The following is a 26,270-nucleotide window of genomic DNA, read 5'->3' on the forward strand; positions in this document are numbered from 1 at the left end:
ATAACGCCGTGAACTATATATGCGAGATAACCTAGCGATGCTTGCTAATTGTGGCCTGGTTTCCTCACGGTGCATGCAACGTCCTGATGATGATGCGTAAGCGTATCTAAACGTTAACCAGTTCAGACAAAGGTGATTTGGACTGCTGCCCCGGTCATTAAGTTTTTACTTGTGCTAACTCTTATGACAATGATAGCAGTCAATATGAGACAGGTCCGTATATATATATATATATATATATATATATATATATATATATATATATATTTAGTAATATAGATATCGAATGCTTCCATTGCATGCGGGTAATATTTTCCCAGCACCTGATTTTGATTTTAAAGCCGTCATTGGCTCGGAGCATGACATGCCATTTCGTCTTTTCAACCCACCGGTTGTTTACAATATGACCAGACATGAGCTGCAGGATCTGCACTATCTGCAACCTTATCGCTTCAGCTGATGTCGTGGTCGGGCTGTCAGACCAAATGCCCTTTTCCCTATCAAAGGCTGCTGCAGAAATTCAATCACGTTAAAGTCCCATTATACTGATTCGTCGCTAGAGACAGAGCGTCAGGGCTGAACATTTTATATCCGAAATGGCTTCTAAGCAGCCGGCAGACTGCCCTAAATCAAATGTAAACACAGATGCAGGCAATTTTGCATGACAAGAGAATGGTTAAATAGATCGTAATCACTGGCCGTGTACACGAGCATTATCATAAAAATACTGAGTGCCGCCAGAGTAAATAATTATCGACTGTGTGTTCAAGGATGCCCACTGACGCCTGACCGCACTAACGCGACGCTGCTGCCGACTGAAAGTGACGCGGTGCCGACGAAAGTGGCGCCACGCGGCCCTGGCGGCGCCTGCAGCCTCCGCCAGATAATACCCGAAATCAGAGGGCCGCCAGCAGCCGGCGGGCCGCCTGTGTCCGGGCGTATCATCAGTGTCCGGAGCTGACCGGGTAATGGCGGCCGCGGAGGGACGCTGCAGCCAGCCGCGTACGTGACCTCCGCTGGCGGCGGCGCCCTCTCGCGGACCGGGCGGCGGCGGCCGGCTCGGCTGGCGGACCGGCCGCCGCTGCTGGGGCACCGTCAGACAGCCCTGACCTCTGGCGATCTGCAGCCGGTGCTTCGTGACCTGGCTGTCATCATAGGCCAGGATGAGCAGCGTTGGCCCCACGGTCAGCTATCAAAAAGCAGAGGCGCACCAGGCGTATACGCAGAATGCAGTATTGATATGCACTCTTGGTGATCAGGGCTTCCAAAAAACGCGGCCACGCTTGCAGAATATGTCCTTTTCGTTTAACGCTTTCACAGCAGTTGTGGCTAGAGCCAGATTAAAGGCAAGGGGAAAGAAACAAGCAAGTGCCATAAGTAGACGCGGCGGCACAATACACAAGATGGAAATCAAAGTCTAACATGCTGCTTGGAACTCAGGGTTCTTTATGACATGTGATGCACGGACTTTGTCAGGTGGTCGGGACATTATAATGTGCGCAACGCTTCCTCGCAACAATTATTCACGGAAGCAGCACGTTTTCACTCGGAACTTAATTCCCTGTGGCCGTATAGGCGGCAAGCTGGCCACTGTGGGACTACAGACACTTCAAGGAGCATCCTAGGCCTTCTCTACTGAATGCGTTACATATATTGTTTATTTAAGCATTTGTAGTGGTACACACGAGTTTCTTTCATAAAACATGGTTTAGTTAATGAATGCCGCTGCGTTGATGCCATGGAGACCTGTACCGGTGGTGGTATGATCGCTGGAATGGAGTGTTAGTTTTTTGTATCGTTTGTGATCGTTTCACGCCGCGCGCGTCATCACCATTGTTGTCTTAGGTGGACGCTAACAGGTGCGGTTCCAGAACGTCGCGTTAGAGCTAGGGTGACACCGGCTGGGGGTGGTAATTAAGAAAAAAGCATCCTAAATTTTTAACTTAATCCCATATTGCTCCTCTGAACCTTCATCATTGTTCCAAAACAAACATTTCTAGGCGAAAAGCTGGTTAGATTTTCGTCCAAGCCAAGAAATGCCACTTTTCTCCGACTTAGGCCATCTTAGGGTGAGCTATAGCCTGACTGACACCCCTTACACCCTCCACGGATCCACCCTTGGACGCGAGTGCATCAAGAGCCAGAATATTTGGATGTGCTATTAATGCACACATAGATAGTCAGCGTCCATGCTTACGTACACGCGTGTATGCATGCATTTTTAGAATTACATTCACATCATGTATTGCATATTTTATGTTGATATTTTACATGTTTTCACATGTTAGAAACAAATCACATGCTGCATGTTTTGCTATTTACCGATTGATATTATAACACATTAGCACATTACCTATGCCTGTAATTGACAACACTGCACGCGTACACGTATTACGCACGCATCATAGGTACCTATGATGTCCATTGATATTGAGGAATCTATTAGACCCCAACCAAATCACCACAATTACCTCCTTACCATTTTCCCCAAGCATCGCGTGTTTTCTCGCGTTCGGTGAATAAGGTCGAGAAACAATCCGGTTTCAAACTGACCTGGAACACTTAAGATAATTCATACGAATTACAGACGATGGGAGCGCCTCATGTCCGCCAGACTATGCTGGCGAGGGTCCGATCATGTCAAACCAGCTCCAGGAAAAGTGCTGTGTCGAGATGGCGTGAAGCCACCGGTCGGCTGGCGGAGTTCCGATCAGTTCCCGCCGCTTGGCCAACAAACCGGCCATGCACCACGGCGCATACCGCGAATTCGAAGAAGTGCGTCACCCATCCGTGTGGACAGCAGCGGATGAGTCACCGCCGAGACATTCCTAAAGGCCCGCTGCCGAGTGGCTGTGCTGTTGCGTAAGCCGCACGTCGATCCATCACAGTAAAATTCAATGCAGTGTCTCCGTGAAGATGTCCCATTGTGCATTTTTAAAACAAAGACATTGCCATCACGGCACCGCCTATCGCCGCCAGCGCGCCCATCGGGCAAATTGATGGTAACTAGTAAGGGTCACGTCACCATTGCCATGCTACCTGTCCACAGATTGTCTCATTTTCAAATGCGACAGTTGTGTGAAGGCCTTGACTCTGGGCTGTGGGTGTGGCCAGCTATGGCTGTAACGTCCGCTGCTTATTACAGGTCATCACGGACGGACACTGCAGCCAACCAGTGGATAACTCCCCTCTCCGACCAGCGTCGGGAGAGTCTCGCTGCTGTCAGACTAGCAAACAGCGCCACCGTGAGAAACTGGAGACGCGGACGGCACTTATCAGCCCGTTAGCTCATAGGCATCGCCGTCTTTCATGCCAGAACCTCGTCAGCGGCTCCCACGGCTCTTCTATCTCGCGCTGTGGGACCGTTAGTAGAGTGTCGCAGGTCGGTCAGAAATAAAAAAAATCAAAAAAAAAAATCGGAATACCTTTAGGCTGCAGAAAAAACTGCCCGAAAACAGATGTTGTGCTGCGAATCTGCTGTATGTCGAATGACAGGAGGTGAAGGCAATGACGACAATTTGTTATGTTATAGAATGAGCATCTGTGTTTAATGCGTGTCGAGTCGCGGTAGGTTTTGCAAGCATCGTCCATAGATCGCTCTGTGAAGTCTTGCCGCAGCAGACATAGGGTATATATCATCCATGGTTCCAATTCAAAGATTCCAAGAATCCAAGGAAAATAAGTTAACGACAAGTGGCATAGATTCACATGACAACTTGCTCTCATATAACTATGCATCCTCGCTCGTCACAAATGTATGGTCAGGTCCAAACAGTCTGTTGGCTCACTACTCCAAGGGTCAGTTTCAAGCCCCTGGACCGAATAGGAGATTTTGCCGCCCCGAGTCCGTTTCAAATGTAGCCAGTAAAAACACATTGAGCTATTTACTCCTGAGGGTAGCATTGTGCTCGGTTGAACGGTCGGGCTGCCTGTGTTTTGTTCGTTAGCTTTATGTCCCATGAACCGGACGTGCCTCTAATTCCCTGGAAGAAATCTTTGGAATGCTTCGTCCACTCGACCCGCGGTTCCGTCACTGGTCCGTGACGAAGACACGGACCACCGTCGCAGCCAAGCATCAGCGCTTCCGTCTGTCCGACGTACCAGTGACCTCAGGTCACACCTGTCACCGTCGCACCGGCTACCCCCGAACCCTTCCATTTATCTTTCCCAGGATAATTCTCTAATTAGCTTCAGATAACTAACTATCGGTTTAATTACCTGGCCGTTTCGCCGTCTTTTTGTGCGCGCTCGGACGGCCGGCCGGCCGCCGCGCGCTCTGCGCATGCGCGTCAGGTAGCCGGCGGTGGCCGGCAGGAGCGGACGGTAGTCGGACCGAGGCGGCGGTCAGGTGCTGTGCGGAATGCGCGGGCGGTGCGGTGCGACGGCGAGCGACACTCAGTGATCGGAAGCGACGCTCGGACGGCGACGGGCGCTTCTGTGCGGGCCACGGCCTCCGCGCGCGTGCCACCATGCGCCGTGACATTTCCGTGACGATGTGGACCGTGATGCTGCTGGGCCTGTGCATCGGGCAGGTAGGTCTCGGGCTGATCTCAGCTGGATGACAGCTTTACCGTCTGTCTTTGGACGGTATGCGTTCAAACCAAGAATTCATGTATACTTTGTCAATGAAATCAGTGTCGAATTTCGAACCTATGCTCAATGAGTAAGTGTGCCTGTTAGCTGCCATTGCATGTTGTATAGTTTTAATTATGCTCATTAAAATGCATTGATGTAAATTAGTTGTGATTTGTGCTAAGTGTATTTGATGTTCATTAGCCGTAGTGTAGCCCACACGGTTTTCCCGTTTGAAGCTCGCAGTTTTTTAGCCGCTTGCAATGGGTCTACATGCGCGCCACCTGTGCCCCGGTGGTGCCTGCCCCCACGTCGGACCGTCCGTGCCCTCCGCCTCGGACGTGACACCAGCCCCGCCGCAGGTGGCTGGTTCGGGCTTCTTCGAGCTGCAGGTGCTGGAGACGCAGAACTACCGGGGCGAGCGGCTGGACGGCCGGTGCTGCGGCACCGCCGGCCGCACCGACGGCCGCTGCCAGGCCGCCTGCCACACGTCCTTCCGGCTCTGCCTCAAGGAGTACCAGAGCCACATCCACACGCAGGGCTCGTGCAGCTTCGGCAACACGACCAGCACCGTCGTGGGCGGCAACAGCTTCACGCTGACCGACCCGGCTAACGCCACGCTCCGGCTACCGTTCACCTTCTCCTGGATGGTGAGTACCGCGTGGTCGCGAGCACGCGGCTGCTGGCCCCCGCTCTGGGGCGCGATGCGGGTGCTCAGTGCCGGTTCGGTCTGTTGGATTGAGCTGTTGTCATGGGAGTGTCATCTTGTTCAGCAATTGGGTTGTCCTTTTCTTTTGTTACGGCATTGGGGTCGTCTCGGTCGTACTCTGCACAATGCGTGCATTCAAGTGTTTGTACTGTCATGGTGAAACCTTCGTTTGAAGAGAACTGGGCAAAGCAGTCTCAAACTACGTGAATAATAAGGCTTCACTTCATCGCTCAATCTCCACAAAAGGTGTCCCCTTCCCCTAGAACTCCTCCTGGTGATCAGTGCGACAGCGTCGATGACGCGCCGGGCCGGGCCCACGCCTATCCGGCGATCGCTCGTGATCCCTGGCGTCACCTTCCAGTGTCGGCTCGGCCGGCAGCGTTAAGTGGACGGCGCGTGGCACCCGCGATCTGCGGCGATAGGTCACGCTCGAGATCCAGCGCGCTTACTGAGATCCGCCTGGTGTCGGAGGCCGGTCTCTGAACGCCGTCTCGAGCGCCCCAGTGGCATAATGCTCCGTTGCTCAAACCGGAGCCGTCAGCCGTCTGATGTCAGGTTTGCCCTGATGTCGGTGCTGACCTGCCCGGGGGCCTGTTCGGTGACCCGCCGGGCGGCCGCCCGCCGGCCGGGGTCCGCGGCGCCTCGCCCTCCTTCGGTCCTCGCGCCGGTCCGTCCTCGCGTGGCGGCGGCCGGCTCGGATGGCGCCATTACGCCGATCAGAGCTGCAATTACGCCTGTGCCGGCGGCGTGCGACCGGTAATGTTTCCTGTTGTCCCCCGTCGGGCGGCGGGCGGCCACCGCACTCCCAGGCCCGGCCCCTGGGCCGCGACCTCCTCCCGAGACGGGGCCAGGTGACAGCAGGCGTCTGGGGAGTGGCCAGGTGTCCTCGCCACAAGTCGCGTCTTATCACAGCCATTGCAGTGGGGCTTGGCACGCTGGCAGCTTGGACAGCGCCGCGGGCCAATGCATCGGACATGAGCGCGCTTGTCTGGGGGGGCCAGTGGTGATTCGCTAGTGACCAGGCCTTGTCGCTTTCACCCATCTGTTACCTTTCCTCGCTCAGCTCGCCGTATCTCCCCAATCTGCCCATTTCGGCTGGTGATGCTCTGTTAGCTGTGATCGTTTTTTGCCCGTTTCGCCCCCTGTACTATCCTCGTACCCGTACTACCCGCCATCATTCCTCATGGCCCCTTGTGCCCGAGTTTGTCCGGACTGTTTGCGCTGTCCCATCCTCTGGCCATACTGGCCGAGCTGCCTCGCCCTCTACTTGCATGTTCAGTGCTGTTATCTCTTCTGCCATATTGCAGTGCCTGCGCTGTTCGGTCCTCTGACGGCATTGTTAGCGTTGTTCCATCTTGTGGCCGTGTTTCCCGTGCTAGCTCGTCTTCATTCCATAGTGTCCACGGTGTCCCGCCCTCTGTCCACATTGCCCGCATGTCCCGTCCTCTGTCCACATTGTCCGCACGGCGCCGCCCGCCGCCCGTACCGCCCGCACCGTCCCATCTCTGCGCTGTCGGCGCCGTCCTGTCCTGTCCTGTCCTGTCCTGTCCTGTCCGTCGGCAGATGTGTGTCCGGACAGTCCGTCACCGGACGTTGCGCGGGCGGCGGCCCGAGCCGCGATCCGCTGGGCACATTAAAACCAGATTATCCGACGTGTTGACCAGTCCCGTTTGCACGCGGTTTAGCCTGGTGACAGTCTCAAGAGCCCGCCGAGATTACCGCCTTTCCCACGTTCTGAAGCGGCAGCCGAGCCGGTCCGCCGCGGCTTAGCGAGTGTCAATACGGCAACGGACCCGCGGATACGCGACTGATAAAACCCGCAAAAAGGTCGTCGATTTCTTTTTCCGCGATGGTCAGTGCTGGAGCGGTCAGGGATAGCGTGCGGACGCCAGGACAATGGTGGGGTATACTGGCGCGGCGGGACGGCCGGGGCGCCCGCTCCAATACGTAATCGGAGAATTCAATTACGGTTTTATTCCCGCGGTGGGACACGCCGCGTCGTTTCACTGCCGATAAAGATGGTATCGCCGTTTTTCCAGCAACGCGATCGCGGGCGGTGTCTGCCTGATGCAGAGACCCTCGTCGAATTAAACTCGCATCAAATCGAAATGAAAGCCACGTATGACGCCGGCCAGGCCCGCTCGGCCGCTTGATGGGACATAAACGGCGCGCCGCGGCGACATCGTCCGAGTGCAGCGAGCTGCGGCAGGTGCGCTGAGTCGCTGACCCGGACCGGCGACCACACCCCACGCCCGCCCCTCGCCTCGAGAGGAGGCGAGAGGGGGGGGGGGGGGGCGCTGTGCAAGCGCGAGCTCGACGTGGCGCGGGCGACCGACCGGCCGCGCCGCCGCTTGTCGGGGCGCGTCGTGGCCGGCGCCGGCCTTGAGTTGAGGGATCGTGACGCCCCGGTATGCAACGCTCCGTTAGTGGCCAGTTTTGTCAAGCGGCGCTGCAGCCCACCGGCGGGTGGTGGCCGCCGCGCAGGCCGGCGACGCAGGTCGGCCCGTCAGGCGTTTCAGCACATGGTTGGCCGTCTCTCCGGACCGGTGGTCCCTCTCGGAGGCCCGTCCGATGCATGTCCGATTGTTCTGCACGGCTGCCCAATCGTGCAAGCCGTTCTGTGTTATGTCCAACGTCCACTTGACCAGGTGGTATCGTCTCCTCGCCTCCTCGTGCGCCCATCGCCGGTTCCGCCGCTGGCTCCCCGGCGCCTACCGTGGTTCAGGCGCGTTGCGCCGCCCTTATCCACTTCCCATCTCGCTGGACGCGCCATCAGTTTGATTTAGACGATCCTTACCCCCGTTTTTTGGCGTCTCCCGAACGGGGTATACACGCTGCACGCAGCCGCTTATCATAATTATTAGGGATAGCGGCCGGCGGCGGGCGGCGCCGCGCGGCGGCAGCTCCCTCTCGGCCGCGCGTGCTGCGCCGCCACTGCGCCCGCTGCCGTTGGGAGGTGCCTGACCGGCCGCCGGCCTCCGGTTCTCCCACCGGCCGGCGTCGTCCAAAACGGCTGCCAGGCCAGCGGCCGCGTGACGCGCCGGAACGCTGCGCCAGCTCGGCGGTCCGTCGGGAGGCGCGGGCTTTGTGCGGCGGCGACGGCTGGCCGCCCAGCCGTGCGGCGGTCAAAGCCGGCCGGCCGGCTAATCGGCCATTAGCGGGGCCGGCGACAGCGCGCGCGGCCGCCGGCCGGCCGCCGTCGCCGGTAACAGAGACATTCGAAAAACAGTCTGTGCGCCGCCGTGGGTTTTACCAGCGGGCGCGGCCCTATTGAGAGCGACGAGTCGCCTAATGCGAGGTCACAGTTTTTCGATCATTACTCTCGTCCGGGTGACATTAACGACCTCTCCGGTGGCGTTTCTTTGCTCTGGTCCTCATTACCGGTGATTTCTGGGGGCCGCGCGGCCCGGCCGGCTGTCCGGCCGCCCCGGCGTGGCCGATCACATTCTCCACGGCTGACCGGCGCTCATGCCCGGTCTGGGCCGGGCGGCGCGCCGCCGCCTCTGGTGGCCGCCCCCCAGTGACGGGGCCCCACCGGAGCCGGCTCCGCGTCGCCCGACGCGTTCCACCTCTCGGGTGCGTCGCGCGCGGCGCGTGTGCGCTCGCGTGTCGCGTCTGAGCGCTTGCAAACGCGGCCAGCGGGCCGTGGCCGGCTGCAGCTACCGCCGAGACGCGAAGCCGAGCCCGCTGACACGGATCGCTGCGGGACCCAATTACTGCGGCCGCCGACGGGCGCCGGCCCGCCGCCGAAGCGTCGGGTTCGTCGCAGGATCAGTGCAGGGCGCGCCCTTTGGCCGCCGTCCCACGCCCCGCCGAACTGCGCAGGAGTGGAGCGGAGTGGGGCGGAATGGAACCTGCGGCGGAGTGTGGTCTGAGTCGTCACGGCGTTGGCGGGGTCATGCGATAATGATGAGTGGGGTTAGTGAGACGTGGTCGGGTTTGTGTAATCGATAGTTTGCGCCTGTCGATATGCTGGCTTTGGTAGCCACGATATGGACTTTTGTGCTGCAGCCGCCCATCTGACGTCACTGTCTGGAATGTTCCTCCACGCATCACCCCCGCGATCTTTGGTGCAGCGGTGCAGAATGCGTTTTTACGCCTTGCCGGATTTTTGGTGTTCCCACCAATCGATGCTGTCCGTCAGCCAACCAGCGATCAGCATCGGACACCTCACCAGCCCATCGACCGGTTCAGCTGATTAGTGACGGGGTAACTCACCACACTTCGACTGTCTTCGCAGCCTACGCGCACAATCCGGTATGTCGAAACCGGCGCCGGAGCAGGCGTAACCGGCCCGGTCCGGGTCGCTTCCCGCGGCAGCGCCGCTCCCGTGGTCGGCATCCCGTCCCTCGTCGCCTGTCGGTAATGAAGCCGTCCCGTCGGTCCCCCGCGTCCCGCCCGTCCCTCTCCGCCAGACGTTGACGGAGCGCCTTCAGCCAGCGCGCGCACTGAATGGCCGGCAAGGCCGCCCCTGTCCCGGGCGAGCCGTGACCGGCGCCGGCGACAAAGACACGCGTAATCGGCTTTGGGTGGTTCGCTCACACGCTGCCGCGATTAAGCCATCAGGTGCGACTGCAGTCGAGATGATTGAGCCGGGTGGTCCCCGCGGACAAACAGAGCACCTGGGAGGGCCCTGTTTGCGTCGCCGCGCCGCCGCCCGCGCCCGCTCGACTAATTGAAGCTTCTGGTGTCAATTAGCGGGTGGCCGAACCCTTGCGTGACCTCCGGCCCCCTCTTCGACCGGGAGTGCCGCCGGCGCCGCCGCCGGCCGCTATTACATGGCCACTGTGGACCCCCGGCCGGACACAAAGGAAGGCTGGCCGGTCCTTGAGCCGATCGAAAGCTATCATCATGTGGAGGCAGTCACGGCTGGCGCGGTCACGCGCCGAAAACGCCGCCTTGTCCGGCTTCGAAAATAGTGGTTTGATTTGGACACAGCCGGCCAGTGCGCGGCTCGGGTTCCGTTTCCGACTCGGCCGCGTAACGACTGCCTTCCCAGGGTCGCCGGAATGCCGACCCCTTTCAGCACCGGTCCCAGCAAGTCCCCGACGATTATCACCGCGCCGCCGGTGTGTCCCGGCTGGCGGGAGGAGGGTCCGCGCGGCCCGTCTGAACCTCTGACGGTCCCCGATGGATGGCCGGCCGCCGCCGCCCGCCCTGCGCCCGGGCGGGCCCGAGGACGGCTCGGTGACAGCCGGCTAAAGTCCTCCTCATCGGCACCCTGTAATTGAAGCGAGCACTTCCGATGGACGCGATGCCTATCGGCTGACTTGTCCGGCCGGCTGACATTGTCGGCGCGGTGGCCGCGGCGGTGGACGCCGTGCAGGGAGCGCGCGGACAGCATGGCGGGCGGCACTCGCTCTCTGGGAGGAGGCCCGGCGCCGTGTGCTGTCGGTGGTGAACCCCGAGCATGCGGTGACCACACCGCCCGCACGCGGCGCGGACGTGGCCCGACCGCCGCGTCCGTGACGGCGCGCGTTCTGTAGCGTGATGCGGCGCTGATCGATGTGGGAACCCGAGCCGTGACTCGGACGTGGCGCGTCACGGCAGCGGTGCCCCTGACGCTCCCCGCGTGATGACCCCTGCCCCTGCACCGCTGGTCCGCCTGAGACGAGCCGGCCTCGGCGGCGGGGAGACACGAGCGGGTCCCCTCGCGTCTGCCCAGCCGCCGGTTCGCACTCCTCCGCCCGGCTTTTTATACCGCCGCCTGATGAGCCTTATTGGGTTTTTGCACGCTTCTTATTAAGTTAATTGCCAGTGCGAGGAATTAATCCGTACCGACACAACGGGTAAAAAGTGTTTCAATTATGGAGAGTACGGACTGACCATGCACTCACAGTAGGACCGGCGCGTTCAAGGACCCGTGCCGACGAGCTGCCCGCTTTGACATGCATTGTACCCACTCGTGGTCCGCGTCTCAGTGTGCGAGTGAGGTCTCCACGCCGCCACTCGTCGGTCGCCTTTGCACTGTGCCGTGTGTGCTGTGACGGCTCTGGCCGTGTCGCCGCCGCACGCCGCTCGTCGCTGCCGGGGCGCCGCAGCCGATCACGCTCCCAGCCCACACGCTGTTGACTCGGCCAAGATAGGCCAGACGGTTCCCACATGACGTCACGGTTCCTGAAGAGGGTTCGGACCGCGTCAGCGAGCCGCATTTCGGCAAAGCGGCCGCCTGTGTCAATTTGCAATCAGCTCGCAGGCTCGCCGGCGGCTGAGGCTAAACAGAGATTAGATTCGGGAGCCAGCGGAGGATTGTGTCCACTTGCGCATGGACTTCGTTGCATGGCCTCGTTGGTCCGGTGTTCTATTAACTTAGACGAATCAATATTGAACGGACTGGGGCTCTGTGACGGACTGCTCAAGTCGACCCACGGCCACTCCCTGACCGGCAACCACGAGCAGAATCCGTAATCGCATCGCAGTTTGACGACACAGCTCGACTCGCCCCGAGAGTCCGTCCGGCCTGATGAGTCCGGGCGGAGTCCCGGCAGGCTTACGTGAAGCGGCTGCACCGAGTGACCGTCCTGGAAGCCTGGAGCCGCTTCAGCCGGTGCGGACGCCGCGAGTGACGCGCCGCCGGCGCCGGCCGTCTGCAGGGTCGCCGGGACGGCTCTGTTGACAGATGCCGGCCGTAAGCCGCGTGTCAACAGGTCCGAACAGGCGGCGTCGAGTGCCGGCCGGATATCGGCCCGTTCTCACGGACCGGCTCCGAGTGGCGGCCGCCTGGTCGGATAGCACCCGCGCAAACAGTCGCTAATAGAGCTTATCTCGGCGGCGGGCCGACGGCGGGCCGGCGGCGGGGCGCGCTGTCGCCCGGTGCAGGCGAATGTTATTGTTCTGTCGTGCCAATCGAGAGGGCCCCGCGCCGGTGGCGCTTTTTGCGGCTGGTTTGAGGGGGCGGGGGCCCGGCGACGAGGGGCTCACGTGCACGGGCCAGATAGCATCCCCAGACGGAGAACCGGGCCGGACGTGGGCGACGCCCCCGACGGGAAACGTCGACCGCGATTTAATGGGTTCATGTTTACGGCGACCGTGATTTTTGCGTCTCGTTTCCGTAATGAATTTCGTAATTAAAACGGGGGAAATCATTGCTCATCTCGGCGGCTGTCCGGCCAAAAACGGCGGCAAAAACGGCGCCGCGTCATAAGGGGCGCTACCATTTAGATAACGTGACGGTTGGCGCCGTCGCCGCGCCCGAAATAGCCGCGTCGCCGTCGACGAGCGCGCCGCGACGTATGGCAAATCATATTCGGAAGAGTTGTAATCAGCGGCGGCGGGCAAAAAGCGCGCGACTGTCGCGCGCCTGAGAACCGACAGCTGGCGCCGAGAAAACTCCGGCCGCCGGCCCGTCGGTAATTGGCAGTTTTTCCCGCTGCATGTTTTATCCGGCGGCGGCTGCACGCGAGATTCACGGTCGGCGCGGGCGACCACGAACGCCGCCGCGGCCGCCGCCTGTGCAACATCGCAGCCTGGGGGGTCGCGCCGGACGCCGCCGGGACCTGACGGCCGTCGCCGACCGCCCATTACCCTGCCACCGTTCGTTATTAACGGCGGCTGATCCGGCCCGCGTGCGGCGATGGGGCGGAGCGGCCTGGCTGGCGTCGGAGGCGCTGTGCCCGGCCACCTCGCCGTCCCGGGACCACCCGCTCGGTGGACACGCCCCATCGCCGGCGACGACAGAGGCCAACCGGTGGCGGAGCCGCGTCGGCGGCCGGCGTCGTCGGTGCGGCCCCGCCCCCGCCCGTCCAATCGTCGGGCGGCTCAACCCGCCCCGGCAGCACGCATAGATCAATATTTAGTGGCCGCGTACCTCGGCGGCTGCCGGCGGCCGCGTCGCCTGCGGCGGCAAGCGTGTGTATGTCTGTGCGCCGGTACGTGTGTGAATGTGCGCGCCCGATCGCGTCTGATGAGGCGCTTCTTGACGTCTGAGCGGATTTATAACGCCGGCACCGGCAATTACGCGAGCGGCCGGCCTTTTCGCACAAAACAAGACTAACGAAGCTCCCAGATAGGGTGCGCGGCATCAGCATAACTCAGGCTGCGGCCGGGGCGGCTAAAGGTGACCGGAATATTAGATGCCGCGCTGTAGAGACGGTGCGAGGGGGGAGGGAGGGGGCCGGCGCTCCTCCGCTGGGGGCCGTCAGACAGGATGCCGGTCAGTTGTGGGGATGTGAGCTGCGGTTTGGCGCCGGGAAAAGGGCGTAAAGCCGTCGGCCGCCCGTGCGCCGGTGCGAGTGAGGGAAGACCCACCGCAAGCGCGGTCCAGACTCACGCCGAGCCGCACCGCCCCCCGCCCGGCCACCCCCGCCGCCGTCGGCGAATATGCACGGAATGTGACCTGTCCTCCACACACATCCGTTATCATCGCGGTGGGAGGACGGTCCTATCGCGCCCGATCTGGCCGCGCCGACACCGTCTCACGCTCCGCCGCGACCGACCGGCAAAAACCCGACCCGAGCCGCCCCCCTCGCCCAGGCCCCCCTCGGCGCGCGCGCGGCCGCAATCAAAATATCGTCGCGGGGCACGGGCGACGGGGCGGTGACGCGGCGGTCTGGGCGAGCTCGGGGTGAGATGAGGCCGCCCGACCGCCCGCCAGCCGGAACATTGCGAGCGCGCGCCGAATTGAGACGTTATTACGAGCGCCATCAGAGCGGCGCCGAGCGCGTCGGCCTGATGGGTGGGCGGCTGTCATGCGGGGCCTGTGCGACCCGTCCGGCTGGGGTCACTGTGTGTCCAGAGGTCTGCGGGGATTGGCGAGTGGGTCCGGAAGTGAGGGCGGGTGGTTCGATGAGCAGGCCCTTTTTGAGGGGACGGGATTTACCTCGGCCGGCGACAAGATTACTCTGGTCGTCATCCGACACCTGTCCTCGCGCCGGCACACCTGTCACATGGCGCTGAGCGTCCGGCGCGCTCTCGGGGCGCATGTCCTGCTTCGCGTGCTGGCGTCGTAGCCGACGTCCTGTGTACCGCCCGTGTAACTCCCGGTGTCTGGGTCATCGGGCAGGCCCGCCCGCAGGGCAGGTCGCACCAGGTTTGTACGCGCTCCAGCGCCGCCCCGGACGGTCATTACGCAACGCCTGCGTGCGTACCGGCCCCGCCCTCGCCGCCCGGCTCCGTGTCGACGGACGGGCGTCATGCTCGACGATCTGGTATCGGCCCATCGACGCCGTAATGTGCCGTGGTGTGCAGCGCACGTAGCGCGCAGGCGACGGCCGCTTTGTGTGGTCGGCGGCGGCGACAGTTGGCGCGCGCGGGTCGATGGGCGTTATGCGTCCCTCGAGTGTCTGCGCGGGCCGTGCTGGCCGGCTTTATTTCGCATTAATCCCCGCGGTTTTATGCGACATTAGCCGGGATCGCACTGCGGCGGGCGGTGCGCAGGCTGTCGGATTGGGACGCCGCGGGGCATTTTTATCGTGATTTGGGACCATGAGGGGATGGGGCTCGTGAAATCCGCGAGATCCAAAACGGGACTGTGTCTCAGCTCGGTCAGCTTGTTCCGGTAGTTACATAAACTTCCCAGCTGCATGCCGTACTGCATCGAGACCTGGTTCTTAAACCCCGCTGCAAGGCTCATGATCGTAATCCAGACAAAAACCACGGAAATGTTCAGTTGTGTGTGCAGCGTTTGCATGTGCAGTCATCTTCGTCGAACACAGTCTAGGCTGTACGTAATCCGTCTACATCACCGCCATTTTTTCGCGCCGTTCCGGTTTCGAAACGGACCGTTCGGCCACGGCGCAGCCCCACCTCTGTCGACCCGGCGTTGACCTTTGATCCGCGGTCAGCCAGCCGGAAGCTGCGCTGACCAGCGCGCCGCCGGCCCCCGACCCAAGACCAAACACACCCTCCTCCCCGGTGGACATGTGTGCGCAGCCGGACCGCCCTGTTCGTGGGCCGAGTCAACAGCGGGCAGCAACTGCAGGGCGCGGCTGGCTGCGGCCTGCAACCGACGGGCGGCGGCGGCCGGAGCGGGGCCGCGGCGCGCCGCCGCGCGGGGGTGCGGTGCTGCGCCAGGTGCACGAAGCCAGAGCCGATTAAGGAGGCTGGGATGAGCCGCGCGCCGGCTCGAGCAGCCTCCGACCGTGGGACCGGCCGCCGGCATTCCAGCGCCGCCGCCGACCTGACCCGACCTGACCCGGCCGCGGCGCGAGCGACGCCCGTGGCGGCCGGCGCCCGGCCGAGCCGCCCGCCCGGCCGGCCGGCCGCGGTCTGACGTACGGGGATTTTTACCGGGCGCCTGCCGACAGGTTTGCCTTGGACCGCTGCCGTGACGGCCGGACGGAAAACTCTCCCGATTTGGACGGGTTCGGCCGCTCACAGCGTGAGAACCACGGCGCCGCGCGCCATCGGGTCACCAGGGTCAGGCCCGACCCGGCGACGCGTCGCGCGCCGCCGCGGGCCTCCGCCGGTCGCCGCCGCCGCGTCGCCCGGCGGCCGCTGCCCGGTGGCACTCGATTTACGCGCAGCCGCTCCGGCCGCCGCCGAACGGTATCGAATGCCACAGCCCGACTGCTGACCGATGAGGCCACCGCCCGGCAAAATGGCCGCCGCCGGTGACAAATGCGGCGCCGCGTCATGCACGCCGGTGCCACTGCACGCCGCCCCGCGTCTCGTTTGTCGATGGTGCGCCGCCGGCCGGCTGTCGACTGGTCGCCGGCCGGCCGCTGGACGGTCTCTCCGCGGTCTGGGAGGAGAGAGGAAGGGGAAACAAATCAGGACCGGCCGCGGCGCGGCGTCCCGGTCACAGACCTAATCCCGGCTCACCTTTCGACAGCGGCCGGCCGGAAAAATTGCCCGATTCGGCGGCCAAATTGGCGCCGCCGCCCGGTCGCCGGGAAGGGTTCTCCAGCCGCCGACGGCTGCCGGGAATTGCCCATTTCTATTCATCGATCGCTGACGTGGGAAACAATAGCGGCGTGGCGGCGCGGCGGTGCGAGGCCGCCCGGGACGCGACGGCAGCCAGCCGCTGGAGGCGCGCGCTCTCTCTCGCGCCGCGCCATAAATCGGCTTTAGAGCGCGCGGCGACAATGACGGCCGAGCGCTGCCCTTTTCCCGGCGGCGGCCGACTTTTGTGACGCGCCACAAAAAGATAACGACGCGGCGACGTCTCCATCGGAGCGCGCTAATGGCGCCGGCCGGTGGATGTCGGTGCGAGCGCGGCCAATCCGAGCCGGCGGCGCGCGGCTGCCGTCATCGCGCGCTCGATACCATCAGCTATCGGCCGATCATCTGATACGGGCCGTCGCGGAGGCGGCTGGCCGGTCGCCGACGGGGGTGCCTCCTCGCGCGGCCTCGCGGCGCGGCACGGGTCACCGGCGGCCGAAAACACATCGCCAGAGCGCAGCCACTCAGTGTCAGCGGCTCAAAAAATGCCACGCCGTCCTTTTAACCGTGCATTACCGGCGAAGAGTGCGGTCGACGCTGAGTGCGGCTAATTTGGCGCGGGCGGCTCACAACACGGCCTCGCCCGACACCCCGGTCCCGTCGCCTGTCGGAGCTCCGTCCAGGACGGTGCCGGCGGCCAGGAGAGGGGGATGGGGTCAGGGTTTCTGCTCTACTGACGTCGCTCGGGCTCGGGGCCGTCGGCACCGCCCGATCCGGCTCAGTCCGGCCGCCGAGCCGCGCCGTCCGATCCCAGCGGCCTCCGGAATCCGGTTGATACGCCAACCGCTCATTACCTTTTATGATAAATCATTGACGCATACCGTCAGCGCTGTAATTCCGGGTTACACGCGTTCAAGGGTTCGGACCATTCCCCGATCGCTTCAAGTCACCGTTGATGGCTGCTGCCCGGGTTAAAATTACATGTTTTCTGGGCGTCGACCGCCGCCAGCGGCCGTGGCCGCGCGTGTAGCGCGTGCCGCGTGCCTTTCGTAGGGGATGTCCGCGTATAAGCCGTGATCTCCCCGCGCCGAAAATACCCGCGGAAATTGATAGCCGCGCAGAGTGCCCCGCATTGTTTGCCTTTGCGCGGCGAGGAGGCGCCATTGTCTGGGGGCGACTGCAACGCCGTCCTTCGGAGCGGCGTCGGAGACTGCAGCTCGGCATGCGAGGGCAACACCACACGCAGGCACGCGCGGCACCGGCCGTGACTGCCTCGGCCATTTGGCGACCTGAAGAGCGGACAGTCGGCATTCCGCGCGGTCACGGGACGCGCGCGCGCGCGGGAGGCGCGGCTCGCCGCACGCCTCGCCCGGCGGCCGGTCCGCGCGGACGCCGCCGGGCGGACCGTCCGCCGGCGCGCGCTCCGGCGCGGCGGGAACGGCGGCCCGGATCGGGCAGTGGCGCTCATGGCTTTACGGCCCGTTCATTATCGGGCGGACGCCGGCTGGCGGCCTGTGATAACGGCGCTCACGTCCTGCGGAGAATGCCGCCCGGCGTCGGCGTTGTTTTCCGCCGCGTTCGATCGTAATACGCTTATCGGCGGCGCTGACGGCGTCCTTGGAAGCCGTTTCGTCGCCGTCAAACGGGCCGTCGGTGGGAGGACGCCCGCTGTCGGCATCGCGGTGGCTTCGTCTCCGGGCGGCAGGGGTCGCCAGACGGTCGCCGACGGCGGCGTGTTTTCACAGCGCGGCGCCCCGTCGCAGCGCGAGGGGAGCCGACGCGCCGGGAAGGGGCGACGATGTCGGGCACGTGTCGCCGATGAATTAGCGTCGTGTTCGATGATGAATGGTCGGCGATGTGGGACGCCGTATCCTGCCCAGCTGCCGCCGAGGCGTCGCGGCCGAAAATAGCCGTCCCAGGCGACGTCGCGCGTCGAACGTTTTTGCCGAGACAAATCTGAGCCTGTCGCGTGTTTTGATGGGACGCGGGCGCTGACACCTTCCACGCACTCACTTCGTTAAAACGGACTCTGAACGCCCCGCCGCCTGCCGCACACACATGAGCGCGAGGTGATGGATAGCCCTCGACCTGAACAAATCAGACAAGCATCTGTAAATGAAATAGGAGCTCCTAAGTGGAGCGCCGATAAAAACAAGCGCGATGCACATCGCCGCTGCCTGAGGCCTCTCCAGCCAGCGGCCGCCCGCTCCTGCCAGAGAAGTCGATGGGCACAGCAGGAGGCGTTAGCGGGAGCCGAGTTCCCGGACGCGCCGCTTCCCGCTGACCTCGACACGTCCCTGGCCATGCGGCCGCTGCGGTCCCTGAGGTCCAGCTCTGCGGTTCCCCGCGGGCGCCGCTCTCTGCCATTACGGCGGCCGTTTTTCCCCGGCGTCCCGTCTTTTAGTGTTGATGGACCAGGCCAGCGTGTAATTTGTGTCGCCAACTGGTCTTTACGCCAATCGGAAGGCGTATCATTGCGCACTGGAGACAAACGAGCCGCCGCGGGCGGCGAGGCGCACGTACGCGCGACGCCGCGGAATTCGCCACGGGACCGCGCGGCGCCGCGTGACCACACGGCTCAATCGGCCCGGTCGGGGCGCGCGGCGAGCGGCACGGAGCCGGTGCGCGCGCGCCGTGCCCCGCGGCGCTGTGTTTGCCATCTCCCGGCGCTACGCTGACGTGTTTAGTGCCGCCGCCGCCGCCGGTCGGCGGGGCGCGGCAGTCAAGCGCCCGCAGTAAAACGTCAAGCCGGCAGCTCCTCACACCGCGCCCACCACCGCACGCCTGGGCCGATCACCCGCTCGGCGCGACGTCGGTCAGCCTGTCGGTCCGTTGGTCTGCCTGACGCGTCGTGCGGCGGCGGCGGCGGCCGCGGCGGCTCGATTAGCGCGGTCGGGTCGCCGCCCCACCTGTCACCGGGCCGGGTCAGCGGGCCGGCCGCGTTCTCACGCCGACCGGCCCGCTGCGCGCGCTGATTGACGTCCGTCGGCCGCCGGTTTCACCGCCGCCCCGTCAAATCCCGAGTGATACCGGTAGGAGGCCGCGCCGGCAATTATAATATTTCATAACGCCGCCGTTTTTGCCGCGGCCAGACCGCTTTTTGAGCAGCCGGCGGCGCTGCCAGGCTGCAGCGGCGCAGGCGCGCCGGCGCCCTCTGGGGAGCCGTTGCGCGCCGCCCGCGGCCGCAATGGCTCATTGCTGACGTCACTGGACGCCGGATGGGCATCTGCACGCGAGCGCGTTTTAACGTCCCCCTCCCGCGCGCACCCGGCGCCCGTCTGTCTTGCTGCGGCGACGGCGAGAGAGGGGGGGGGGGGGGGCGGTCCCCAGGCGCGTGTCGTCGAGCGGCCGCGTCGGCCGCGCCCGGCGGTGACGCCTCCTCGGGGGCGGCGGCGGCGGCCCGCGCTGGCGCGTGCTGCGCTCTCCCGGACATCGGTGTCCGCCCGACGCGACGCGCCGGATTTATGGGGTCGGCTTTATGCAGGTCCGACCGGCCGGCGGCAGCTCCCGGAGTCGCCGACGCCAGCTCGGCGGCGGCTCAGCGCCGTCAGCCGAGGCGGACCCTGCGTGACGGACGGCGGCCGTTCGGCGGCTCCGGACGTGATGGAAGGCTCCATCATCGGTCTCGCGGCCCTGATTGTTAATTACGTCGGCTCGCTGTGCTCAGGCATGTAAACAGGCGGCATTCAGGTGTCAATAGCGTCAGAATCTGTTTTATTTCTGCGCCATTGTGTCGGCGCCTCATCGCTCACGGGCCGCCCTCCCTCCTTTTGTTTGTGCGCGGTGCCGGCGTGGCCACAACAATCACTGCAGCGGCTCGGCGCCGCCGGCCGCGCCCGCCTCACGTGCGGGAGGCGGCTGCGCGGTTGACCGCGGTGACCACCTGCCGTCACGTGACATTCAAGGGAGGAGGGCCTCTGCTTTATTCATCGTGATACCGAACATATGAAACACGAAAAGCAGAATGAACGTTACGGAAAAGCGCATGCATTCCAAGCATGCCAGCTTATTACAGCAGCACGCGTAATGTGATGATGCGTGGAGTGTCAGGTGGGGACAGACGGAGAGGACATTCCCGGTGGAAGACAGACAGAACAAAGAAGGGATGAATTCTTTGCGGACTGACAGGCCGGCACGCACATGCAATAGCAACGCACAAGACTGGCCACGGCGCCGTTCTGCGCGGCCAGACTGACAGACTCCCCTGTCGGCATCCCACCTGTCAACAGCCGCAGATGAGCCGGGGGACAGACCGGCGCCCCTCGGCTGCGCCGCCCCATCATCATGACTCCCAGATTAGGGGTTTCAATCGGCTCGCGGCTCGCGCCGGCCGGCGGGGCGCACGCCGAAACCACGCACTTACGCCGCGGATAACTCAGCCGGCCACGCGCTATCTGCGGTGCGCACGATTTATCGTCGCTACGCTGGCCGCGGGGCGCTGCATCCGCGGCCGGGGGTCGGGCGGCGCGCGCCGCCGGCGGCCGGCTCACGCGGCGCGTCACGCGGCGTGACAGCCGGAATGCGGCGGCGTGACGGGCGGCGTGTCGCGCCGCCGCGCCGCGCACCGCGCTTTGGCGAAAGAAGCGCGTAAAGCGGCCGGAAGAATCCACATTACGCCGGTGGCCGATGGCATCCGGGTTGTTTTTGTGGCAGGCGCGCCCGGCGGGCGGTGGGTGGTTTATGGGCGGCGCCGACACCGGCGAGGAGCGTGCCGGGCCGGCGGGCGGCGGCGGCCGTGCGTGCCCGGCACGGGCCGCTCCGCCGCTGCTGGGGCGCGCTTATCTCCGCCGGGCTCCGAGTGTGGAGACGGCCTCCTCTGGACAGCTGGTCGACAAGCTCCCGGCGGTTGACAGGCTGTGGTCTCGGCTGCACGGCCGCCTCTGGACTGATGCACTCCCAGCTCAGGCTCATGCCCTGATCATGATGTGATGTGCTCCGTGGCACGGCCGTGTCCTCATGGCAATCCCATGTCAGTTCTCAGTGCCCATCACGGACCCATGTCAGCTCCATGTCCTGCCACGCCAGCCCCGTCAGCTCCACGTGTCCGCGGCAGCTCTGTGTCAGCTCGCCGCGCCGCCACGCGCGGCACGTCGGCTGGCGGCCGGGCGGCCCGGCCTCAGCTCCATATCTCGCTGCATGTCGGCGGCCGGGCCGGTCGGATTAGCCGGCCGAGACGGATCGCCGCCGGATGCAGCGCGGCGATGCGCCGTCAGCTGGAGGCGCGCGCCGATATGGGCCCATAAATTCTGGCCGCGCCATCCATTTGTCTTGTGCAACCGGTGGCGACGGCGGCGGCGAGCGGCGGCTGCCAGCGAGGCGAGGCGGGCGGATGCGAGCCCCGCCCTCCGTGCCATGACGGCCCAGGAGGACACGTGAGACGCGCGACGTCCGGTGTCAGTGGAGGTGGGGTAAACCGGCAGCGTCTGTCGTTGGTGCACGAGAAACACGCGGTCGCACAGCTGCGACACACTGAGAATGAGTTGCGTGACGTTCCTCGTGGCCCGCCCTCGTGTGCTCTACCTCCGGTCGTCCGACCTACCGCAGGACCGCTCCAGATCCACCTCTGCCCCGCCCCCTCCCACCGCGCTCGCGGATTCCAGCCGGCCCGCTCCGCCACGGCATATTGTCATTTGTCATTGTTTGTCCCGATGTCGGCTACGATAGGCGGCGGCCGAGAGGGGGGACGGCGCCGCGCCGGCCGCGCCGGACCGGGCGCCGCATGACGCCGGCGCCGCCTGCAACGCGCCTGCAGGCGGCCGCATACCCGACATTGTGCGTCGCCGTGACGCCTTATCGCCGGGACATCGCCGCGCCTGTTTGGCGCATGGCCGACGGCGGCGCGCGCGCCCGGAGCCGCTATCGGCCAGATCGAGCAGCGGCGCGCGCTGCACAGCCGCGCGCCGCCGGCGCACTGCAACTGGAGATGCCTCTATCGCGAGATCGGCGCGAGCCTATCGTCGACAATTACCGGCCTCAGTGACGGCGCGCTGTGTCGCCGGCCGATTTGCGACGGGTGCGCGCCGCTATCGCCGCATCGGGCGCGGCTCTCGGGTCGCGCCGTGAGAGCCGCAAAAAGCGCCCGAATAAATCCGCTGACCCGCTGCGCCGCAAAGACAATATAGAGGTTTTTGTCGCGGCGGCGGTCGCAATGCGGTGCATTTGTGAGCGCTCTAACTCATAGCTAGTTAGCCGCACGACTACACGGCTGATGTGGAGAAAAACCCAGCGCGCTTGGTCTCCTTTCTCTCTGTCTTATTGTTATCGGCTGTCTCCCGCTCTTTCTGGTGGGCGGCGCTCTCATACTCCGCTGCGGTGTGATTCTGTGGATCCGATGCGATCAACCGGCGCAAATAAGTTCAGTTCATTTCATTGCCTTTCGTCCTTCCTCTTTGGATCCCACTTTAACAAGATGCTGAGGATAAAATGTCGGCGAGCTAAATGAGCACGATGAGTCCTATCTCTTCCTGAGAATAATGACTCACGCAGTTACATGGACCGATAACAGTTGAACAATTTACACTATCAACTCACAATCCCTCCCATTTCTTCATCTTGTACACCCCATGTCCTACATTTTCCCGACAGCCTCCTCTCTCAGACCTCCCCACTCGGCCGTCGTCGCCCCTCGCCTCCCCTCCCTGCCCTCGCCGCCTCTCCGGAACCGGCGTGCGGCGGCGGCAGCGCCGGCGGCGGCGGCGAAGGGCGGACCGCGGCGGCCGCTACATGCGCAGCTCATTACGCCGCGTCTCCGGCGGCGGCGGGGGACGGTCCCGGCATGCGCGGCCCCGTGCTCCACATCAGACCGCGGGCGTCGGCCGGCCCCGCCCCGCCGCCGCCACCATTTGCATCGCCGCGCATCCATTTCATGTAATTCCCGGGTGGACGAGATGCGGGTGTAAAATTAATTTTCGTCGGCGGACGTCCACGGCGGTAATGACGGCCGGCTTACCGATGTTTGTCGGGCGCGCGGCGGCCGCGGCGCATGGCGCAGCGGCGGCCGCGACGAACCTCCGCTTCGGCCGCCGCCCTCCGCCAGCCAGGGCCGCTCGGGCGCGGCCGTGCGCCGACGCTCCCGCAAAAGGCCTCGACGGACGGGCGGGCGGAGGCAGGGCATCCATCACGCCCGCCGTCCGCCTGGAACGTCCGCAATCCGCCGTCCGCCGCGACCGCCGCCGCGTCGTCAGAGCGCCGCCCGTCAGCGGCGCTCTGGTGGCCCTTCGTGACGGTCGGACACGGCCCGGTGGCGTGCGAGCGATGCTCGGGCCGGACGCATGCGTCCGGCCCCGAGCATCGCTCGCACGCACGGGCCGTGCCCCGACCGTCCACGACAGGGCCACCAGAGCGCCGCTGACGGGCGGCGCTCTGACCGACGCGGCGGCGGTCGCGGCGGGACGGCGGATTGCGGACGTTTCCAGGCGGACGGCGGGCGTGATGGATGCCCTGCCTCCGCCCGCCCGTCCGTCGAGGCCTTTGCGGGAGCGTCGGCGCCCGGCCGCGCCGAGCGGCCCTGCTGGCGGAGGGGCGGCGGCCGAAGCGGAGGTTCGTCGCGGCCGCCGCTGCGCCATGCGCCGCGGCCGCCGCGCGCCGACGCGCGCCGACAAACATCGCGTCAGCCGGGCCGTCATTACCGCCGTGGACGTCCGCCGACGAAAATTAATTTTACACCCGCATCTCGTCCACCCGGGAATTACATGAAATGGATGCGCGGCGATGCAAATGGTGGCGGCGGCGGGGCGGGGCCGGCCGACGCCCGCGGTCTGATGTGGAGCACGGGGCCGCGCATGCCGGGACCGTCCCCCGCCGCCGCCGGAGACGCGGCGTAATGAGCTGCGCATGTAGCGGCCGCCGCGGTCCGCCCTTCGCCGCCGCCGCCGGCGCTGCCGCCGCCGCACGCCGGTTCCGGAGAGGCGGCGAGGGCAGGGAGGGGAGGCGAGGGGCGACGACGGCCGAGTGGGGAGGTCTGAGAGAGGAGGGTCGGGAAAATGTAGGACATGGGGGTGTACAAGATGAAGAAATGGGAGGGATTGTGAGTTGATAGTGTAAATTGTTCAACTGCTATCGGTCCATGTAACTGCGTGAGTCATTATTCTCAGGAAGAGATAGGACTCATCGTGCTCATTTAGCTCGCCGACATTTATCCTCAGGCATCTTGTTAAAGTGGGATCCCAAAGAGGAAGGGACGAAAGGCAATGAAATGAACTGAACTTATTTGCGCCGGTTGATCGCATCGGATCCACAGAATCACACCGCAGCGGAGTATGAGAGCGCCGCCCACCAGAAAGAGCGGGAGACAGCCGATAACAATAAGACAGAGAGAAAGGAGGACCAAGCGCGCTGGGTTTTTCTCCACATCAGCCGTGTAGTCGTGCGGCTAACTAGCTATGAGTTAGAGCGCTCACAAATTGCACCGCATTGCGACCCGCCGCCGCGACAAAAAACCTCTATATTGTCTTTGCGGCGCAGCGGGTCAGCGGATTTATTCGGGCGCTTTTTGCGGCTCTCACGGCGCGACCCGAGAGCCGCGCCCGATGCGGCGATAGCGGGCGCGCACCCGTCCGCAAATCGGCCGGCGACACAGCGCGCCGTCACTGAGGCCGGTAATTGTCGACGAATAGGCATGCGCCGAATCTACGCGATAAAGGCATCTCCAGTTTGCAGTGCGCCGGCGGCGCCGGCTGTGCAGCGCGCGCCGCTGCTCGACTCTGGCCGATAGCGGCTCCGGCGCGCGCGCGCCGCCGTCGGCCATGCGCCAAACAGCGCGGCGATGTCCCTGCGATAAGGGCGTCCACGGCGACGCACAATGTCGGGTATGCGGCCGTCTGCAGCGCGTTGCAGGGCGGCGCCGGCGTCATGCGGCGCCCGTCCGGCGCGGCCGGCGCGCGCCGTCCCCCCTCTCGCCGCCGCCTATCGTAGCCGACATCGGACAAAACAATGACAAATGACAATATGCCGTGGCGGAGCGGGCCGGCTGGAATCCGCGAGCGCGGGTGGGAGGGGGCGGGGCAAGAGGTGGGATCTGGAGCGGGCCTGCGGTAGGTCGGACGACCGGAGGTAGAGCACACGAGGGCGGGCCACGAGGAACGTCAACGCAACTCCTTCTCAGTGTGTCGCCGCTGTGCGACCGCGTGTTTCTCGTGCACCAACGACAGACGCTGCCGGTTTACCCCACCTCCACTGACACCGGACGTCGCGCGTGTCACGTGTCCTCCTGGGCCGTCATGGCACGGAGGGCGGGGCTCGCATCCGCCCGCCTCGCCTCGCTGGCAGCCGCCGCTCGCCGCCGCCGTCGCCACCGGTTGCACAAGACAAAGGATGGCGCGGCCAGAATTTATGGGCCCATATCGGCGCGCGCCTCCAGCTGACGGCCGCATCGCCGCGCTGCATCCGGCGGCGATCCGTCTCGGCCGGCTAATCCGACCGGCCCGGCCGCCGACATGCAGCGAGATATGGAGCTGAGGCCGGGCCGCCCGGCCGCCAGCCGACGTGCCGCGCGTGGCGGCGCGGCGAGCTGACATAGAGCTGCCGCGGACACGTGGAGCTGACGGGGCTGGCGTGGCAGGACATGGAGCTGACATGGGTCCGTGATGGGCACTGAGAACTGACATGGGATTGCCAATGGGACACGGCCGTGCCACGGAGCACATCACGCAGATCAGGGCATGAGCCTGAGCTGGGAGTGCAATCAGTCCAGAGGCGGCCGTGCAAGCCGAGATCACAAGCCTGTCAACCGCCCGGGAGCTTGTCGACCAGCTGTCCAGAGGAGGCCGTCTCCACACTCGGAGCCCGGCGGAGATAAGCGCGCCCCAGCAGCGGCGGCGCGGCCCGTGCCGGGCACGCACGGCCGCCGCCCGCCCCGCCGGCCCGGCACGCTCCTCGCCGTGGTCGGCGGCCGCCCATAAAACCACCCACCCCCGCCGTGGCGCGCCGCACAAAAACAACCCGATGCCATCGGCCACCGGCGTAATGTGGATTCTTCCGGCCGCTTTACGCGCTTCTTTCGCCAAAGCGCGGCGCGCGGCGCGGCGGCGCGGACACGCCGCCCGTCACGCCGCCGCATTCCGGCTGTCACGCCGCGTGACGCGCCGCGTGAGCCGGCCGCCGGCGGCGCGCGCCGCCCGACCCCCGGCCGCGAGATGCAGCGCCCCGCGGCCAGCGTAGCGACGATAAA

General features: G+C 64.5%; 1 protein-coding gene across 1 annotated transcript in view; it reads left to right on the forward strand.

Moving 5' to 3' along the window:
* Nucleotides 1–4,339: 4,339 nt before the first annotated feature.
* Nucleotides 4,340–26,270, forward strand: part of LOC119107982 (protein jagged-2) — a 58,959-nt gene continuing 37,028 nt past the window's right edge. Inside the window, exons 1-2 of the mRNA XM_037231573.1 lie at nucleotides 4,340–4,532; nucleotides 4,935–5,222. Of these exons, the coding sequence (XP_037087468.1) occupies nucleotides 4,470–4,532; nucleotides 4,935–5,222 (351 nt within the window). The 5' untranslated portion in view covers nucleotides 4,340–4,469. The remainder of the gene's footprint in view (nucleotides 4,533–4,934; nucleotides 5,223–26,270) is intronic.

Source organism: Pollicipes pollicipes, unplaced genomic scaffold (assembly GCF_011947565.3).
Source record: "Pollicipes pollicipes isolate AB1234 unplaced genomic scaffold, Ppol_2.1 Scaffold_2555;HRSCAF=2994_pilon_pilon_pilon, whole genome shotgun sequence".
NCBI lineage: Eukaryota > Metazoa > Arthropoda > Thecostraca > Pollicipedomorpha > Pollicipedidae > Pollicipes > Pollicipes pollicipes.